This window comes from Hyalella azteca, unplaced genomic scaffold (assembly GCF_000764305.2).
Source record: "Hyalella azteca isolate HAZT.00-mixed unplaced genomic scaffold, Hazt_2.0.2 contig3725, whole genome shotgun sequence".
NCBI classification, from domain to species: domain Eukaryota; kingdom Metazoa; phylum Arthropoda; class Malacostraca; order Amphipoda; family Hyalellidae; genus Hyalella; species Hyalella azteca.
This window is the reverse complement of record NW_025933965.1, coordinates 157,312-177,109: the sequence shown is the minus strand read 5'-3', so window position 1 is coordinate 177,109 and position 19,798 is coordinate 157,312. Positions and strand designations below refer to the sequence as shown.

Below are 19,798 nucleotides of genomic sequence, written 5' to 3'. Positions count from 1 at the left end.
CTGCAGTCTGTATTAATGAATAGAGCGAGTGACAATTGAAACGTATGCCTATAGGTTTTAACTGAACCCGCAATTGAACAAGGTTTCGCATATTTTTTCCATATTATTTTATTTTCACGGAGGCCCCTCATCGAACCTATCACAATATTCGACAGGCATAGAGTGCGCAGAGAAGACACGGATGTCTTGCTCATAATACCGAGTAAATATATGAGTACCTCAAAATTCTGATAGATAAGCGGGATAAGAATACAATGTTAGTATATCATTATGACTTTTATGTACGTATCGCTTTAGACACATTTTAACAATAAAGTATAAATTACATAATATTAATAGCTTAAACAGATCTTCATTAAACAAAAGACATATGACACAAATTGCAGTTACGAACATCTATTTCACGTTGCGCATCCATGTCTGGCTGAAATTTATGAGCAAGAAACAGCACGAGGTCGTGATTGAAGAGATGAGAAATGCTGCATAATTATCCCTTTAGCAATTGCTTGTTATAAATATTACTGGCAATGAGTAATCAGTTTAATTAACGTATTTGGAATGTTATGTATGTCGGGCTGGCCATTGAATGTCATAGAACGAATGCTAAGGCTAATGATTTTCCAGCAGTAAAACGGTGGAAATATATAGTTTTAAACTGAGTAGATTGAAAAACACATTTTATCGGCTTAATTTTTTAAATAAAACCTTCAGATGTATACGAGTAGGCCTCAAAAGCAATATTTACGATATAACTTTACTGTTATAAGACTAATAGCGTTTCCTTAGACCGCTTGAAGTTAGACATTTTCTGTAGAGCGAGTATATAGTGGAGGCTGGAATGTGCTGAATAATGACAGTCGCTGCAGGAAACCGTAATTTCTCATGGATAAATTTCATACGCCCTTTTGTTTCTAGTGCATATTTTTATTCTTTACGCTTGTTATCCTGCCACAAGTCGATCGAATCGTCGTCACAATATGCGTGGAAAAATATAATTGCAGTTAGAATTAATTATTTACCAAAGAAAAGCTGTTCGTATTCTAATTTATCTTGCAAATAACACCGACTGAAAGATATGAGGAAATCTGCAAGATATGAGGAAAACCCAAACAAAGCACGAAATTATTTTACAAACAAACGTTAGTTGTAACGGTTTGAGATTTATGACACGAATGCTCCATTCACGAATCTCAAGATCTGCATGTTAATTATGAGCTACCTTTTTACATGTTGTCACATCTATCAACGGCATCAATAAATCGACTTTTATCAAACCATGGGACTTGACACAGATCGTCGCAATGCGATATTGATTAAAAAAATAATTCTTCCCGGCCATTATGTCATGAATCTCCTCGACTGAATGTATGCTACTGAATTCTGTTTCTCGTTAGAAAACAACAAATTAATTTCATAACAAAACAATATTTATTTGAAGCTAGCATTTCAGCCACTACATAATTTCACGGTAAATATTTAAGGAAATTAAAAGTAAACATTTCATATGTCAAATTAAAACTTTGACTTAGAAAATTAGAGGTCAACAAATTGAATGCCAAAGAATTTTCGGAGATTTAATCAGAAGAAACCTAAAATCTAAAGTTAATTACATCTTCATGCACGAACCACGTAATTGTAAATAAGGATGACTATAAAAAGCCATATGGTTAGGTTATTCCCGTAGGGAATAGTAATTTAGAATGTCACGTATCTAAGATAGTCACATTTTTCACAACCTTCACTAAACACAAGGTTGCATTTGAACTTCCAAATCTAAACAATCTTGAAAATAACAAGGCAGAGAACTTCAACAAAACTTCTTAGGCTTTGGAAGAATACGTGGTAATGGTTTTCTCAAACAACAATAATATCTAGATGATAATTAGGTTACTTCTTGCAAGTCACTTTTCAAACATATACAACTACTTCACTATACATATACCTTGTTTGTATGACTAGATAGATGTGGAATTCTTGAGGTCTCTACATCATTTATACGTAACATAGAAATAATTTTATTTGGAAATGCATGGAGCAATGTACCTAACCTATTTCAGGAATAACTACAATAAAGAGAATTTAAATTTCATTTTTTAACAAAAGCCAACACAATAAATGATCGAATTTTTTGTCGAAAGTTAAGTTGGATAAAATTTCGGGGTGGTCCTGATTTTACTCTCTGTAAAAATTTCAGCCAGAAACTCGTCTAAATTATAGAAAATACATACTTATTAATCTAGGTTATTTTCGAAGAAGCACCTCAACTCTGACTAGAATATGAACATTAAATTGAAACAACCAGCAATTTTCCTCATCAGAATCACTGCCGCCGAAGCAACGCTGAATTTTGAGAGGCGTATCGTGCTTGCTTGTACGTTGAACGCCTTCTCAATTAGTTTAGAGATTAATTCTTCTTATCAACACGCCACTCAAATTTCTACCGACATGGAATTTAATGTACAGTACTAGTACCATTATAAGTTGTCTTATACCTACCAGGAACTCATTTTCCACGCCAGGAAGTTTAATAATACCCCACACAACGCTCAGCATTTCTAGCTACCGTCTATATTTAGTAATAATATGATGCCACTACAAGCATGTAGCTCAGACATCACCAAAAAACCTTACAGTCACACAGATGTAGTAGCGAAAGCTTTACCTATATACATAGACGTTTCCGGGAACAAATATCAACACACCTGGACGAAATGCCAAAAAACATGTCACTTAATAGTTGTGAATGTCAAATGTAGGTGAGCTTCTCAATCAGCTATGATATGTCAAAATGAGTTCTGATCTTCACGGAACATCGAGAGCTTCTTCTCATCAAAGTGTCACCAAAAGTATATATAATTGACAATATACATACGTCAGTTTTTATTCCCATAAAACAGTGGTCGGTCACTATATGATAAGTTCTTCCAAAGTTAACGCAGTTGTAGCTTCTTCAGAAGCCAGTTTTTTAAGCGGGTGTCAACGTGAATGACACAGTAAGAGGCTGATGTACCCGCCTAGAAACTGGGAGTCTCACCAGAGATGGAACAAAAGGCTCTTCGGCGTCCCCGCTGTGGCCCCTATTCATCAAGAATGATTGCATCAAAAACTCGTGATTAGAGTCATTCGTGTCGTAGGGCTGTGCTTGTGTTATTGGTAAACTAACTGGCTGTTTGATATTTTTACAGTGTATGCGGAAATGTTTAAGTAGGCTTCCTAGCCGCCGCCGTGAAACTCCGCACTTGCGGCACTTGAAGGCCTTCTTTCCCCACAGGGTCTTCGTCATGACGGAGTGACGGTTAGGTCGATTGGAATGCTTACTGAACACGTGTACCAAGCAACTACTGCGATTTTTGAAGCTTATTGCACATTTTTTGCACTTCCAGCGCTTGCAGATTTTTTTCCGTGAGTTGAAAACAGATCGCATAAAGTCATTTTCCTCCTTAGAGACTTCCTTAGTCAATAGAGGCTCAAATAACCCTTGAAGTCGATGTCCGATCAAATGTTGTTGAAGCATTTCTATGTTTGGGAGCATTTGAGAACAAATATCACACTGGAACATGCTTCCAGAATTTGAAAGGCTACTCTTAAGTGACTGTCCCGGGCTGTGACTCCGTTCATGCGCTGCAAGTAAAGTCGGGCTGCGGCAGGCGAAAGAACATGTTGAGCAATGAATATTTATACTGGATTCATCGTCCGACATGTCTTCATTCTGTTCGCCACCATGATGCTTTATGATATGGAGTTGTAAACTAACTAGGTCTGGCAAAGACTGACCGCATATATTGCAGTTGGGGCAGTTCTGATTCAGATTGTCAATTGGGGGTAAGTTAGGTTCCATTTCCTCCCATTTGGTTTTGCCCTCTTCGCCGTGGTCTTGCGTTAAGTGGGTGCGCAGCCATTTGATGTTTTTGAATTTCCTATTGCATAGAGGACAAATTTCAATTGCGGTTGGGTCTTCTGGATTCTCATCACTTTCTCTGCAGTCTTTGAACGATAAATCCTTCAAGTCTTTGCCGTCTCTCATGTCTTCGACCAGGCCATGCGTGTTTTGGCGGTGAACTTTCAAAAAATATTTACTGCATAGTTCTTTATTGCATAAATCACAAGTCACGCCACCTGCTGTTCCATTTTCAACATTAATTCCGTGCATTTTTAACATATGTGTTTTCATAAAGTATTTATTACAAAGTTCTTTGTTGCAGATATCGCAATATGAGCGTGAAACCGATTGAGGTTTTCGTTCTTCTTTCCCTTCTATTTCGGCCTTGATTCGATCAAAGAAAAGTGTGTGACCCGGATGTTGTGTGAAAACCCCGTGAGTGCTGAGCATGTGCTGTTGTAGAATATACCTGGAGAAAAAATCTTTTTTGCAGATGTCACAATAAGCTTGACTTTCGGTTGAAGGAGAGCTCAGAGGGGATGGAATTCTCCCACCGACATCAAAAGGAGTTTTTGGAGTTTGCGCCGACTCACTCCTAACGTGGTCATCTTGAAGCAAGATTCCGTGTTCAGTCATCATATGAGCCCGTAGAAAATACTTGTTTCCGATTTCTTTCTGGCACACTTTACAAACGATTCCTTCGTCGCCGTGACGATTGAGTTCTAGGATCATTGATTGAAGCTTACGTAGTTCTTGACTTGTATCTGCTTCACCACTTAGTGAGTGACTAGTGTGGTCTCTTAGCTCATCTGGAGTTTTCATCAGCCTTAATCCTTCGATAGGTTTATTTTCAAGAGAGCAAGTGTTCACGACTGGAGATTTGTCAAAAGTTTCATTGGAAGAAGCATTTGCTGAGATTTGCTCCTGAATTTTGGAATTTTCCTCTGGAAGGCCCGAAGAAAAAGTTGGTATATTATCGCGAGTTGGTGATTTCTCTTCGCACTTTGGCTGTTCCATTTGCATTTGAGTTTCATTGTGCTTTTGCTGGCGCATCAAAAACTGATGATGTTCATGTATTTTTTGATGATGGGCCTGAATAGCGATTTGTCGCAGTTGTTCCTGAGATAGTAAATGCTCAGGCATTGGAATATTTTCACCTTGCATGGCTTCTGAACCTGGCTTATGAAAATAAAATTTGTGCATATGCAGGAGATAAGGGCTTGGGAAAGGGCGTCTGCATATATTACATTCGGTTTCTGAATCCATGCCATTTATATTTGGAGGTCGGAAATCAAACGATTGCCTGTCGAAAATCCGGGAAAGATTAGTAGGATTTTCTAGCTTGTAATGTTGTTTTGAGCGCTCGGAATATTCTGGCGTATATATATTATGTTTCTTCAATCTATGCGTGCGAAGGAAATATTTATTACAAAACTCTTTGCAGCATAGTTCACAAAATGCATCAGGATTGATTACCCCCAGTTGACGAAGCTGTTCTGTGGTAAATTTTGTTCCTGGAGGCGCTTGTACAATGGCCGGTTGTCCCACACGCGCTATGATTCCCGCTTCCCTGGAACTGTCATCCGTGGAGTTACTTACACCACCTGGGGTTCTTGGCGGTTCCGTGGTTAGCTGCCCAGGCTCCTGCATTTCTTCATCCTGAGTTCTATTAAGCGGAACAGCCTGTTCTTTTAAAACTGGGGGTGCCCTGTCTTCAAATTCGTTGGTCTCGAGCGATGTATCCATCTCCCTCTCGTTTCCGTTCTGTGGTTTCAACACTGGCATGGGAGGGTCACATTCGGAATCTACTCGTTCTTTCGGCGGCGATTGATTATTGTCGACTGACTGAGCTTCCACTTTAACTTCAAGCTCGCTCGGAATAATCTCCGTTTCGCCATTGGTTTGGGGCAATTTTATCTTGCGTATTTCATTGAATTGTGAAAACATATGATCGTTAATAAGCATTCTGGGGTTCGCACTCTTGAAGAAAGACTCCGATGAAGCTGGAGATGAAAAATGAGAGTTTGCTTTTCTGTCGAAAGAAATATTTTCTGGAAGAGCTTTTCCTTCATTTGCGCCGTTGACTTCTTCATTTCGAGGAGAGGTACCATCAAATGATTTAGGTTTTTTGTTCCAGATCAGTCGTTCGTCGAGAGCTTCTCGATCTCTCATCATGGTATCCCACGGACTGAAATTATCCTTCGACTCCCTTTCAAGTTTCCGAGGCTTGGCAGGCAGAGTGTCATGAGGCCTAAAATCCAAAGGATGTCGAATGGTCGCGTCTGTGGCCGGCGGCATATGATTAACTATATGCGGCCCGTGTACGTGGAGTTTGTGAGCATTCAAAGCCGACCTCGATCCGATGTTTCGTCGACACGCGTCACACCAACCCTCAGGTCGATCAAGATTTGGATTAGTTTTCGGGGCTTTGATAGTTACTTCAATATTGACGCCATGTATCTTTAGCTTATGACGTTTCAGAAAATATTTGTTACAAAACTCCTTTTGGCACAATTCGCAATACGCATCTAAGTTGATAACACCAGATTTTGAGATCGAAGAAGAATCATTTTTTGAAGAAGAAGACTGTGATTTTGGAGTTAGAGGAATCTGAATTGGAAGAGGAGGACGTAGAGCAGCGAGATTCCCCAAATTTGCGGTAAAAAAGGCTCCTGCATAAGGTGATCCCCCCATTGACGTTGGGGTCATTGGGGAATGAACAAGGGGTGCCATAAGGGATGCGTTGGAGTTCAGAGGAGTTGACTGCCCAATTGGGTTTGGAGGTGTCGGTGGCATAGGCGAGCAGCTTGGTTCTGGAGTAAAAATACCATGTTTGTTAGCTTTGTGAGTTTTCAAGAAATACTTGTTACAGAATTCTTTGTTGCAGAGGTCACAGAACGCTTCTTGATTAAAAATTCGTGACTGTCCTGGGTGGAAACCGGTTTGCCCCGGACTAACTAGAGGATTTTCTCTATCGGCTTGCTGCATGAAGGGTAGCAGGAACGGGGGAGGTCCGAAAGGTAAAAGGCCGGGTAGGTTGAAACGGGCATCAACGAACGAAGGGGGCATTGGAATAGACGCGGGCAGAGGTGTGACCGGACTTCGTTGTGGATCTTGGGTAGGATTAGATCTGTTATCCCATCGAGTACTGCTAAGGTTCAACGGGCCAGTTTCTCCTTCTTCTCTTTCGTATACACTGTGCTGCTGTTCTGACTGCTGCTGGCGCTGTTGATGCTGCAGGTGCAGCGGGTGTGAGAGCATATGATGATTCAGTGGCATTCTCTCATTCTGATTGTGTATGCTTGTTTGAGGATCTTGCTGCTGTTGTTGTTGTTGCTGCTGTTGTTGCTGCTGTTGTTGTTGCTGTTGCTTTTCTTTAATATGTTCCTTTTCTCTTCGTTTTTCATTCTGTTCATTCTGTATTCGAAGAGTTTCAGCTAAGACGTGTTGTTGGTAGCGCTGAAATTGCTGTTGCTGTTGTTCCTGCAGTATTTTCTGATTGGTCATCTGAGCATGACGCATGAGTATTTCATCTTCCGTAAGCATCCGACCAATGTGTTCTTCAATTATGTGATTACGTAAAGCCTCGTGGGTATGCACCGCCACTTGACAATGCGGGCACTTTAAAGTTGAACCCCCTTCTTCGATATTGTTTCCACGAATTTCATCGTTGGCATTTCTTGGGGAAGCATATAGAATATTATCACGCATTTTGTCAAGTTCTTCCTTGTCCACTTCTTCACTTTTAACGCTGCCTCCATCGGATCCTCCAATTTTACTAGGCTTGCTTTGTTTGCGGCGCTTTTTGGCCGAGTCGAGAGGCGAGGCAATGGAACTCTTGTGTCCTCCAGAGCTGTTGTCGTCACCACTTCCATCCTCGTCTTCAGTAGTCACTTCATCGCCCTGAGGGGACCCGCTTCTTATCACTGACGACGCATTCATCAAGTTTTCGGCATTTCTACGGGCAAAATCCTCAAGAGTAGCGGTGTACTGAGCCAGGTACGACGAGGGCACGTCTTGGCCATTCATTGGAGACGTTGCGTTGCTGGTCTCTGGGCGCGACGTCACCATGGCTTCTATGGACCTCGAGTTCAGCGCGGTCGATGCCATCTTGTACTATGCGATCTGCAAGTCAAAATAAATCTGCGTTATCAACTTGGTTGCACAATATTAGTGAACGATGGTTACAAAAAAATATTGCCTACTATCCTGTATTTAAGCTAATAAAGTTAAGGTATTCTAGTTACCAGTTCAATGTGTCTGGAGACAGAGGGTTAAATAATCGATGCGCAGCGATCTATCAGATGGAAAACCACTGTTATTCCTGTCAGAAACAGTATAAAAACTATAGCCTATTGTTATTTCAATTCATCATACGAATTTCAATGTAGTAATCATGGTCTCTCAAATAGTAATCTTGGTCTCACTCATATAGTATTGCAATGTAATAAACACTTGCATGAAAAAATATATATATCCGAGACAAAAATTTATTTCTCTGCAATTTGAACCGTCATTTACTTCGAACTAATCAACAAGACATGCAAGAAACTTTTTGCAAATGATAAAAATGTATAGGTTCATTAACAACGCAGCAAGCAACGCAAAAAACTATATAGGTAGATAAGTTTTTGTTTAAAAGCAACCATATCTGTTTCCCTGTATCCAACTTTTTTGGTTGTAAGTTTTCCGTACAAATTACGTTGGACGTAATAGAACGGGATCCCACAGAATCAAATGATTGTTGCATTAGGTCGTGCAAGCCAGTTTAAAATTATTCTCGTAATCCCCCTCTTTGATTGTTATCTCTAGTTATGCTTCTGTTAATTGCTCGCCCCATCCGCCATCTGGATGTCGCTCGCCGGTGCCTTCGCTGCGCCCCGCTTTGTCATCTCGCTAACATCGCGCACTCGACTGTCCTTATGATCGCACAAAAAATAAGCTTCAACTTTTCTGGACATTCGATCTGGTGTAATATCAATATCTTTTGAGCGTTTGAAACAGGAAATCAAAGTTTACCATGGCATGGCAGAAATGGGAGCATAATTTAGCGAACTATTCCCCCTACACATTAGTCATACAAACTTAATTATACTTTAAATTAGTGCATATTAATAAATTTAATATACAAAATTTCATTTGACATTGAACACTTGTAATCACTTTCATATTTCTTTTACATTTTATTTCGTGCCACACATATTGGAGTTTTTCTCTGCAAAGTGAGTAAAGCGCTTCACGAATATCAGCTTTCTTATATACTAACGACTATAAGAGTAAATGACCATTTTATTTATTTAGTTTATTATTGTTTTCCTCGCTTGTACAGCCGCGAGGTACCAAGTGAGAGTCGCTGGCAGGGCTCACGCCGGCGAGGGCCGTCGAAGCGAACTTGATTATCGCGGTCACATCCGGTGGACGAGCGTGAGGCGCCCTAACGGTTATGCTACCGCATTCACGAAAAAATATATTGTGGTATCGTAAATCTGCCAGCTAATCCAAGTCTAGCTAATCCATATCTAGGGACGGAATTCGTTTTGTCAGCCACAGAGTACAACTCCACTAGGTGATCATTATAAATAATTAAACATGTATTGTAATGTAAAAACTTTCGTACTTAATTTCAGACTGGCTTTGGAGACTTAGTTTCAGACTGGCAGCTTCAATTGAATTTATACGACGATGTTGTCGCGGTTTCATGCTTTGTTTTTAAATATGCCTATCAACTCTAATTTTTTTTTCATAACGCACTTCTTTGATCCAGCTGAACTTTTTCAATACTAATGGCAGCCAGGTTCTTATTGTTTTTTTTTATCATTTATGTAATCTTAGGCTAACTATTGCCTAAATTTATACCGATGTTTAAAAATATATCAGGATTTCCTCAAGGTTCCTCAATATTTTGAATCATTTAGAAACGTTGGCTTTCAATCGTCGGTCAACATCATACGGTTGCGACAAATAATTTTAATTAAAATCTAAATTGTCTCCAGAAACTTAGGGAATTGTTTAAATCGTTTTACCATTCGCTAGCTTAATAAAAGTTGCCAAAATAAACATATGCAACTTCGATTTAAAATTTTACTTTCGGCAGCGGAAAGTGTCCATGAAATGCTCATGCCCACCGGGCCTGGAGCGGCAAATCGCCCAATTTGCAGTTAGTGCTCTAAAGGAAATTAAAAACTCAATTACATCCGGAGTCGAAATTATAACTTTGGTGGATAAGCTACATTTTTAGCTGTGCATCATTTCCCACTAAAAAGCAAGTTCTCTATCGAAGTCTAAGTTTCGTTAGATCGATAACAAATTTTTTAAACGGTAAATAGTAATTTAGCGGAAATACATAATTCAGCCTTCCGGTATTCCAAATAAATTCGTTATACTTTATTGTACTTCGTGCTTTCAACCTGAATAATTGAATTTATTGGAACGTAATATGGATTAAATTTACGAATTTGCAAGTGCATAGTTTCATCTAATAATACATTCATTCATTTAATGAATTACAAACCACATGTACAAGTGATTACGGTATCTTGAGCTCATTCGATTAGATTCATCGTAAAATTTCAGTTTTAATATTTAAGCTCTTTTGTCACTTGTACGAAAACCCAGCAGCTTTAAAAAATGAAAGTTCAATAATTCGTGATCGATCAAAATTATTGTTGAAATTTGTATTAATAAATGATGTTACATAAACACCTCACAATTCAAGTTCTCATCGGTACCGATCTGTGTAACCGAGCTGTTGGGTGCAATCATAGATACGTGGCCACGAGCCTCGCATCTCAGCATCCGGTTCAAGCCAAATGCGGGAGTTCTTTAGAGTTTTTACTCGTTATTAAAGAGAGTTACGAGTCCGGACGGCTGCAATTATACTCGCCCTCACCTGTCTCTGTAATAAATGAGGGAATAGAACCCTCGCTGAGTTCGCGTTTTACTTTTAATCCATAATTGCTATCGATGTCCTCACCTTCGATCGCTCAGTAATGTCTTCCACGTCGGTGAATTGTTTCATATCCGGCCTCTGATAATTTCAACAAACGATATTCGGTCTCTATTGTCTTTTTACAATTTTTTGGTTTGGCGCTTCATTTTTACAATGTTAACAATGCGTGCTGGCGTATGCACGACCTAGATTCGATATTTTTTACTATTCTTCTTTATGTACTGATCCATGAAAGACTATTTTGCATTCAAACTCTACGTTGAATTCAAATATTTTTGGCAGTCAACGCTTCAATTGCATTTTCATCTTGTCATTAAATTCATAAGAACCAATTTATCTTTATAATTTTTTGGTGTCACGAAGAATTTTTGAAACTGGTCGAACCACAGTGCATCTGAATCGTGAATGTCGACAAAAACCTACTTGAAAAGTGGCAAACGGTGTAAAAAATTTTAAATTTTTATTTATTTCTAAAAACGTTCAAATTACGCGTTTAAATGCCGTTAACTTATATTTTGACTAACATCTCTAATAACGTGAAATAACTGTTTATTAACTGTAAAATTGCAGTCCTTCGTTGTATATTCACAAATAATTCTGATCGATTATAGACAGCTATGTATATATAGTGTTCTCAATTATATGCCTTCATCAATTCCCATTAGGTTATTTTAATATAAGTCCTCATTTGCATGCACGTATAGGAAAATTTAAGCTTGCGTCATTAATTTCCATGCACCGTACTGTACACGTTCATTTTTATTATATTTTATCATTGGCTTGACTGATATGTCCTGCAAACATTAGCATCGAGATCAGATTGTATGCTACATGGTTTCAGCTATTATACATGTGGAACGGGTGTGGCATGAACTTGATTTAACCGTTCAGTGTCATGCATCTAGGCAGGGCATCCATGACATACGTTCTGTGGCCTAGTTTTTCCATGACATATGTCAAGTACCGGTAATGAGATGAGCGAATGGACGAAATCTCCACACTAATGCTCATTCATTCTGCCGTTTCGTTCTAACGTCATCGCATGCGAGCCGCGTGTGGTAGGACCGAGTTTTCATTAATTGAAATGTTACGTAAAGCTTAACTAATTATAGTATGATGTTATGCGATGACGTCATTTGCTTGCCGTTCGAACTATTGTCGTGAATTTGAAAACAAAAATCTTCCGTATATAGGAAGGCACATGAATTAAAAAAAAACATTTTTCTAAAGCTATATTTGCGCAGTATTAAAATGAAAATACAGTGATTCGTTGAAATTGATTTTCTCTTTTATTATACTCGTATGTTTAAATTATACTGGAGCCATAGCATTTTTCATTGAATTCTTATAATGAAAAACTATTACAAATTAAGTAAATCTTTATTATTGAATGTAGGCACCTCTTAACTAATTGCTAAGTGTTCTATGAAAGGTTCCATTTGCGTATATATAGACTTAGCGGACAGTTTGAATGTCAACGCGGGTGCAAAATTAGGGGCAATAATTGATGTACAATTTTTTTGTCTTCTGGCATCAGTTATTGAATGACGTTTTAATTAATTCTCATCGCTGACCGACAGAATTTCCCCTGACAGGTTCGGATCAGTATCAAACAAATGCTACCGTTGCAGAACATCTTATCGGGACAATAAGCTAGGGAACTGCTGCTGCGAAAAAAAATCTGCAAAATATGATCAAAAATCGTTTTTTACGAGAACGATGAAATAGTTATATATATATGTATCAAATATTTAGATTAAGGAGTCTTTTATAATATGTAAATAAAATTGCGAGCTTGTCTATAGGTATATGATCTCAAATCTCTTGTTGATATGAGAATGATGAAAGGAGACGACTTTTATAATTTGCCGACAATACATTCTATATGTCACTGCCGATTGAGATTCCAATAAGTGGCTTGAGAAAAGTTCTAGAGTGGCCAGTGTTTTAAAGACAGTCGAATAGATCGAGTTGTCGAGCGAAGACATTTGAGCTTGAAGCCTCAACCAAGCTGGCCTTTATGTTCACAACAAAAAACTTGGGGACTCTATAAGAAGAAAGAGTTTTTTCTATACCTATAAACCGAGTACGATCGACTGAAGAGTTGCTGAGGATTACACAGAGTTGGATTAGAATGACTGGTAAAGTGTTTATATCCTGCTTCAATTCTGACAGGAAAGGATGAAATATTTCAGAAATAAAATGAAATGTTCTCAAGATCGAGTTATTCAGAGTATTTAACTTTTGTTAATATAGCTGGGAAAATGTTGGACTACGGGAGACTAATATTGTATTCATATATGTCTTGATATAAATAATTTTTGTATAATATATAATGTATAAATATATTACATTATATAAATATACTGTAATACTCCAATATATAAATGTAAATTTTTTATATCAAATACATAAATATAGATATAAATTTCCTTTAAACTAATGTTAACTATTCCTTTATTTGGTATAATAAGCATTTTTATCTTACATTAATTTAATGAACTGTAATACTCCAATATATAAATGTAAATTTTTTATATCAAATACATAAATATAGATATAAATTTCCTTTAAACTAATGTTAACTATTCCTTTATTTGGTATAATAAGCATTTTTATCTTACATTAATTTAATGAAGAAACTATTAAGAATAATTCAAATCTTTCCACTGAACTCCAAAAATTGATAATTTATATAAATTTAAAACGTTAGTTGTGAAGGATAAGCCATCAAAAAAAGTACTATATAAGAGACCACTATCTGAATCTCCTATTACATTCACTAACGCATCGTTAACTGAAACTCGTTAAACGGCTATCAGCGCGTGCTATAAAGCAGCTGCGCCTCTTCAATAGATTTATAAACGCGTGACGTACAGACAATTCTAGCTGTAGCACGTGCGTGAAGCGGTCCGAGTCTTTTATGAATTGGAAGTGGTGAAGACGTTATTAATGTTAATCAATCGGACGGTGCATGATCGCGTGATAGTTGAACAAACAACCGATCGAATGTTGCATTTTATCACCGATTGACTCCTGCAACTCGTGCTTATAGTTTCTGCAATGTCGGTCATTGATGTTCTATTCTGCTAGAAAAACGCACGAACATTTAAATGCTTTTAGGCAATAATTATAAACAGAAATCAAGCACTTTTCTGAGTTGCAATTAAGATCGAAATATTATTTAATATATTGGTGGGATTCCTGTGCAAATTAGTTAAGATGGGCGTTGAAGGCCTGAGACACTACATCTGGGACTAAACGCGTTTGAATGTTCCATTGATACAGTGATTTTTTATGTCTGCCTCAAATAATCAACATATTTATTTGGAGTTAAAATTTTAATTAAATTAATGTCATCAAATATTTAGTAAACACTTTACGTGAAATGAGCAACGCTGAACCAAGTATTGTTATATGCAAAGTCATCCAAAGCTGGTATTGTTTCAGCCATCAGCAAGCGTTCCATAAACATCAAAGTTCATTTGAGACAAATTCCGCTCTTATACTCGATACGTGGAAACTGCCAAGTCACGCTGACCAGTGGATAAATTGGAGCCAAATATCCATGCCAATACTCTTATAAAAATTACTCAGTTCAAAAGAAGCTCCGGGTTTAGACCGTTGCGCGTCAATCCGTGCATCAATGGAAAAGCATCCCGAACGTGACTCGCGAGCCGACATTTTCAGAAGCGGCTAACATTTTTTTGCAAGACTAATTTATTAGGAGGGCAGGAGGAAAAAGTATCTAAAAGAATTTTGAGCGTGCTAAAGAACGTGCAAGTTCTGGCTTCATAATTTAATTAGAATCTTAGAAGGAAATTTGTAGAAAACTCTCTTCCACTTTAATGGACAAAAATATATACTTTGAAAATTTCATTTAACCTTATAGCGAACAATAAGATTGAGAAGTCCTTTCCATATTATAGAGTACATTTTCAGCTTCTCTTCATTCGTAATGATCAATGATCACTTATAGACATCGATATTGTTATTTTCGATACAATATTGTTATCCTAGTTTATAGACTTCAATATTATTATTTTCCTTCACACTTTTAACTGCACAAGCAAACTGAGGATGATCCTAATTCAAGTTCAATTCTATTCTTCGATGCAAAAAAGTGTGCTTATTACCGGTTAAACACATCATTTTATCAATGCACGCCGGAATTTAATGTAAAGAATATCACGAACATTCAACTGAAAAAATATATAGCAGCTAGGATGAGTATAAGATAGAAATTTCCAACCACGATCTTCCATTAAAACGCTCTTGATTAATCAATATAAAGTCTTTGCGCGCTCATGAATTTAATCACCAACTTCTTAGACCTTCATCGCGGCAATGCAATTAACTTCACGCCAAACGTTTCTATGATATCTACTTTTATAAGTTGTTCCTAATATGTGTCAAAGTTTTATACGATACTTCAGTTCTCCATAATACGTTCAAACTTCTTATAAATATGGATTAAATTTGAGATCACCTGCTTGTATTCATTACTTTATAATTTACCAGTAAACATTTTCCCTGATGCAGCTTTTCATTCAATAACAAAAATTGTTTTCCGAACCTAAGAAATTCAAAACACCTAACTCGAAAAAGATACGCCAATCTACACAGACTCCAAGTATTGCAACAAATATTCCACATAAATCTAATACTAAACTTAACGATGCAGGAAACGCGCAAAATAAGTCTGTAAATTTGACCCAGTGCGAGCTTTAAAGCGGCAGCTCAGCTTCCAGCCGAGATGCCCCTCTTTATTTAGGAGTTTTCAAGGTCAAGGCGAGCGAGCTGCTTCAGACTTTAGAAAATGACGATTCTCGGTTCAACGCCAACAGGTGCGCGCGACCGACGCTAAATTTTAGCTCGCTCCTCGCTGGCCATGCGCCGCAGCGTCTGTCGGACCGACGACGCCGGCCTAATCGCATCTTGCGAGACATCCTCGAAATTCTTGGCAAAACCTGGACCACCTCAGGAAAAATTCACTGATATGAGAAGCATCTTAGCATTCACTCGGTAATTGAGGTAACTGACCAACACTCACCTGTAGGGATTCATGTGAAATCACTCTTGTGGAAGTTTGAACGGCTTTCGGTGATGAACTCGTTTTAGCAACTGCACGGAGTTGGTAATGGGGGCGCTGGCACCATCTAGTGGCAGAATCTCAAGCGAGGCAAGAAGCGCACGTGGGACTCAGGAGCTAGGATCGATGCTGCAGAGCGCCGATGAGATTCGGGAGGAGGAGGAGGAAAAAAGAGGGTCTGACTGACAGGGATGACCTGCGCCACACATCCAACAAGGGCACTGGCTCGATCACTACTGAGCAGACGTCGTGATTGTGGTTGTACCAGCAGCGGCATCGCGCGCTACTACACAACTCAGCTAAGCAGGCGCCTCGCAGGCTCTATCGCGAGAGGCGGAGTTCCGTGCGCCAGAGATCCAATGGTCTCCGAGTGACGTTCACTCCGCCCCACGACCCTTTTTTTGAGTTGCCCTCGCTACCCTCACTATTGGATGCTGACTTGACGAGGGCGGCGTGGTTTTAAGAACGCTTTGCAAGGCACCACTGAACGGGTTAACTTTAAAACCGATCAAGTTTTAAAATGGAGGCTCTGATTTTAAAGAATTCTTAAGGAGAATCCAAGTGTTCGGAAGGCGGGTCTTAGGATGCCACACGAAGACGTCCATGGCACCAAGGATGCCCCAGAGGGTACGTTGCGCAAACGGAAGTACTTGGCAATTTGGCATTCGCAAATTGGAGCGTTTTATTTATCATATCCCTGGAATTTTTCATGCCCATTTTTTTCATTATCGTTTCATCTTTTATTATTTGCAAGATATGAGCGATGGAAACTTAAATGAAGATGGCCATGGGATAAAAGGCATTTGCCTTCAGTAGGTGCATGAGTGCATGCGTTTGATCGCGTATGCCCGAGTGATGTACCTGCGCACGATTATTATACAATCAAGTCAAGAGATCGATAGACGGAGTGAAGTTTGGGACTCTTGCAGTTCCGGGACCACATGCATGCTCGTCGGTGGCGCGTGCGTCCGCTCTACGTGACACGGACGCTGATACCCACACCGACTCTACGAGACTCGCTTGCGCTTATTATCTTGATGTCAGCCTAATTTTAATTATGATTTCCAAAATTAATAATTACATTTGGAAATTAAGAGGCCGTTTTTATTAAATTATAATGGATTGTATTTAACAAAAATTAAACGACCTATAGCTCATTTTTTTAATTCCTCTTTGTTAAAATTTTCCAGGAATACCTCCTGCCAACCTTACGATCAAAATCCAATTAAAATGTAATTCTATTTGTTCTTTTTTTATTTATAATCTTTTCTGCGTCGTACTCCTAATCGAGATGTGTCTCTCAATTAATCTCGAGCCTCTTTAATTGCTCTCTACCTATATAGATGATTGAACTCCATGACATACCTACTCCTAAATGACTGACTAAATATGATAATACTTTTTATTGCATAATACTCATTTATTGCATGTTCAGTCTTAAAATGCCTAGCAAATTACGACCCAGGCAATAAGTCCAGCAGCTATCTCAATCAATCGTCAGTTATTGAAAGATCGGGTTCCAAAGGCCGGATCCCTTGAGAATCAAGTCACGAAAAATTCAAGAATCGGCAACGGGCCATATGGGCCTATTTCTTCAATGCCGACGCTTCTACATTCTATTCTATCAGCTCCCGACTATATACGCAGTTCGTTGGAGCTGTCAATTCATCATGCATTTCACAAACTTACGAGAGCTATACACGGATTCGTTTAAAACTCATATCAGCCTTTTTAATACGTCATGTGTGAAAAGTTTCTTGGATTTCTGGTCAATTTATGCTTTGCTTATAATTAAAAGAGAAGCAAACTGCATGAATTTTTAAAAATAATTATATTTTCTTCCCTCTTTCTAAGTTAAAATGTTTCTTCCCCCCATCAATAATTTTCATAGAGCCAAATATTAAAAAATATGCAAATTAAGAGCTGAAGCAACCATTTATTTCATTAAATGTCTTAGTCAATCTATACTTAACGCACATTCACGCTCGATCACTGACGGCTATTTTATATATAGCCGCCATGTTGAATTGGCACAAAATGCACAACCTCATGCAATTTTCTATCTTGTACTGGAAAGAATTAAGTAATATTTTATGAAGGTGTATATATGTTTTAAAAAAGTATACCTGCTCTATATAGGAAGTGTAGAATAAAAAGTGAATTAAATATAATAATATCTGGTCCAAACATGCATTAGCGCAAAACTTGGCACAAAAGGCTCATCTCTTAATTTACACCTATTTAATAACACGTAGCAATGACGGCTTATTAAAATTGCACGCACTTTGTTTCTTGTGCATTGTTAAATTTGGACGACTATCCGTTCGTGCTAATTAATTGCACCAACATAAAAAAACTAAGCGAGCGTGAATGTGTTGAATTTGTTTCCGTTGTGCACGTATTTTCATAGAGCCAAATATTAAAAAAATATGCCAATTAAGAGCTGAAGCAACCATTTATTTCATTAAATGTCTTAGTCAATCTATACTTAACACACATTCATGCACGCTCGATCGCTGACGGCTATTTTATATAGCCGCCATGTTCAATTGGCACAAAATGCACAACCTCATGCAATATTCTATCTTGTACTGGAAAGAAATAATTAAGTAATATTTTATGAAGGTGTATATATGTTTTAAAAAAGTATACCTGCTCTATATAGGAAGTGTAGAATAAAAAGTGAATTGAATAATAATAGCTGGTCCAAAACATACATTAGCGCAAAACTTGGCACAAAAGGCTCATCTCTTAATACACACCTATTTAATAACACGTAGCAATTACGGCTCTGCACGTATATACTTTGTTACTTGTGCACTGTTAAATTTGGACGACTATCCGTTCGTGCTAATTAATTGCACCAACATAAAAAAACTAAGCGAGCGTAATTCAATTGTTTCCGTTGTGCACGAAGCTTACGATGATCGATATCTGCAGGCATCAGCATACAAATCAATGAACTTGTAAATAATTAACACTGATAAATAACGTCGTTAATTTTGATTATGGCAGATCGAACCTCTCATTATTTCTTTAATTTTTGTAAATATAAGTGACGAATTTCTTATATAAAATTGTAAACTATTGTGTGCTATCGGGTTTGTATATATGTTTGAAACGTGATGCCGTGATCGTATATTATATATAATGTTATTATTATTATATACGTTATTATATACTCTCCGTGTCGGGATATTGTACTGCTGCAGGACCTGAAGTTCTATTCTTTTATATTATATAAGGTAGGTACTTCATGACATGGTTGAATTGTTAAATTGAAATTCAATTCTTATTTTCGTAAATTTTATTGGATTGAATTATAAAAAGTTAAAACTGCTTATATGAATTTCAAACAGTATACGTGAGCTAAATGGGAGTTCGATCCAAGGTGAATCTCGACTGAAACCAGGCATTCTTTTCATTTACGTTCCTTTGGTAATTTTTTACTGGATTGTTGACTCGAAATTATAGTATTCTGAATGACAGAATTCATGATGGCCGGATGCAGGATAATGGAATTTTCAAATTGCAGAATTCTTCATCTCTGCCAGATGACACGTACCACGCGTCAAGCATGCGTATATAATAGTAAGAAAAACTGCACGACATTTCTCCGAAATTATTCCCATTCATGCAAGTACCCAAATTTTCTCCCCCGATCTACTTCGTAGAAAAACTCATTCACAATCTACAACGATCCGGTGTGTATAATGTTTCTTTCATACAGGTGATTTATTTCATTAATTCAACTCGTGCTTTTTACTTACATTCTCAAATTCGTTGATAATAAAATGAAATCTATTTAAATTTATCGGCAATATTTTTCATCGTCAACAATTACTCGTTAATTCTATATGTTGATTACTAATTATGA

At 37.8% G+C, this 19,798-nt stretch overlaps 1 protein-coding gene across 1 annotated transcript; it reads right to left on the bottom strand.

The window, feature by feature from the left end:
* Positions 1–266: 266 nt before the first annotated feature.
* On the bottom strand, positions 267–16,190 carry LOC108677696. Its single transcript, XM_018165961.2, has 2 exons — positions 15,883–16,190; positions 267–8,005 (listed from the first exon to the last, which is right to left on the bottom strand). Exon 2 carries the CDS (start codon positions 7,988–7,990, stop codon positions 2,966–2,968), a length of 5,025 nt encoding a protein of 1,674 aa, XP_018021450.1. The 5' UTR covers positions 7,991–8,005; positions 15,883–16,190; the 3' UTR covers positions 267–2,965.
* Between the last annotated feature and the right edge of the window lie 3,608 nt (positions 16,191–19,798).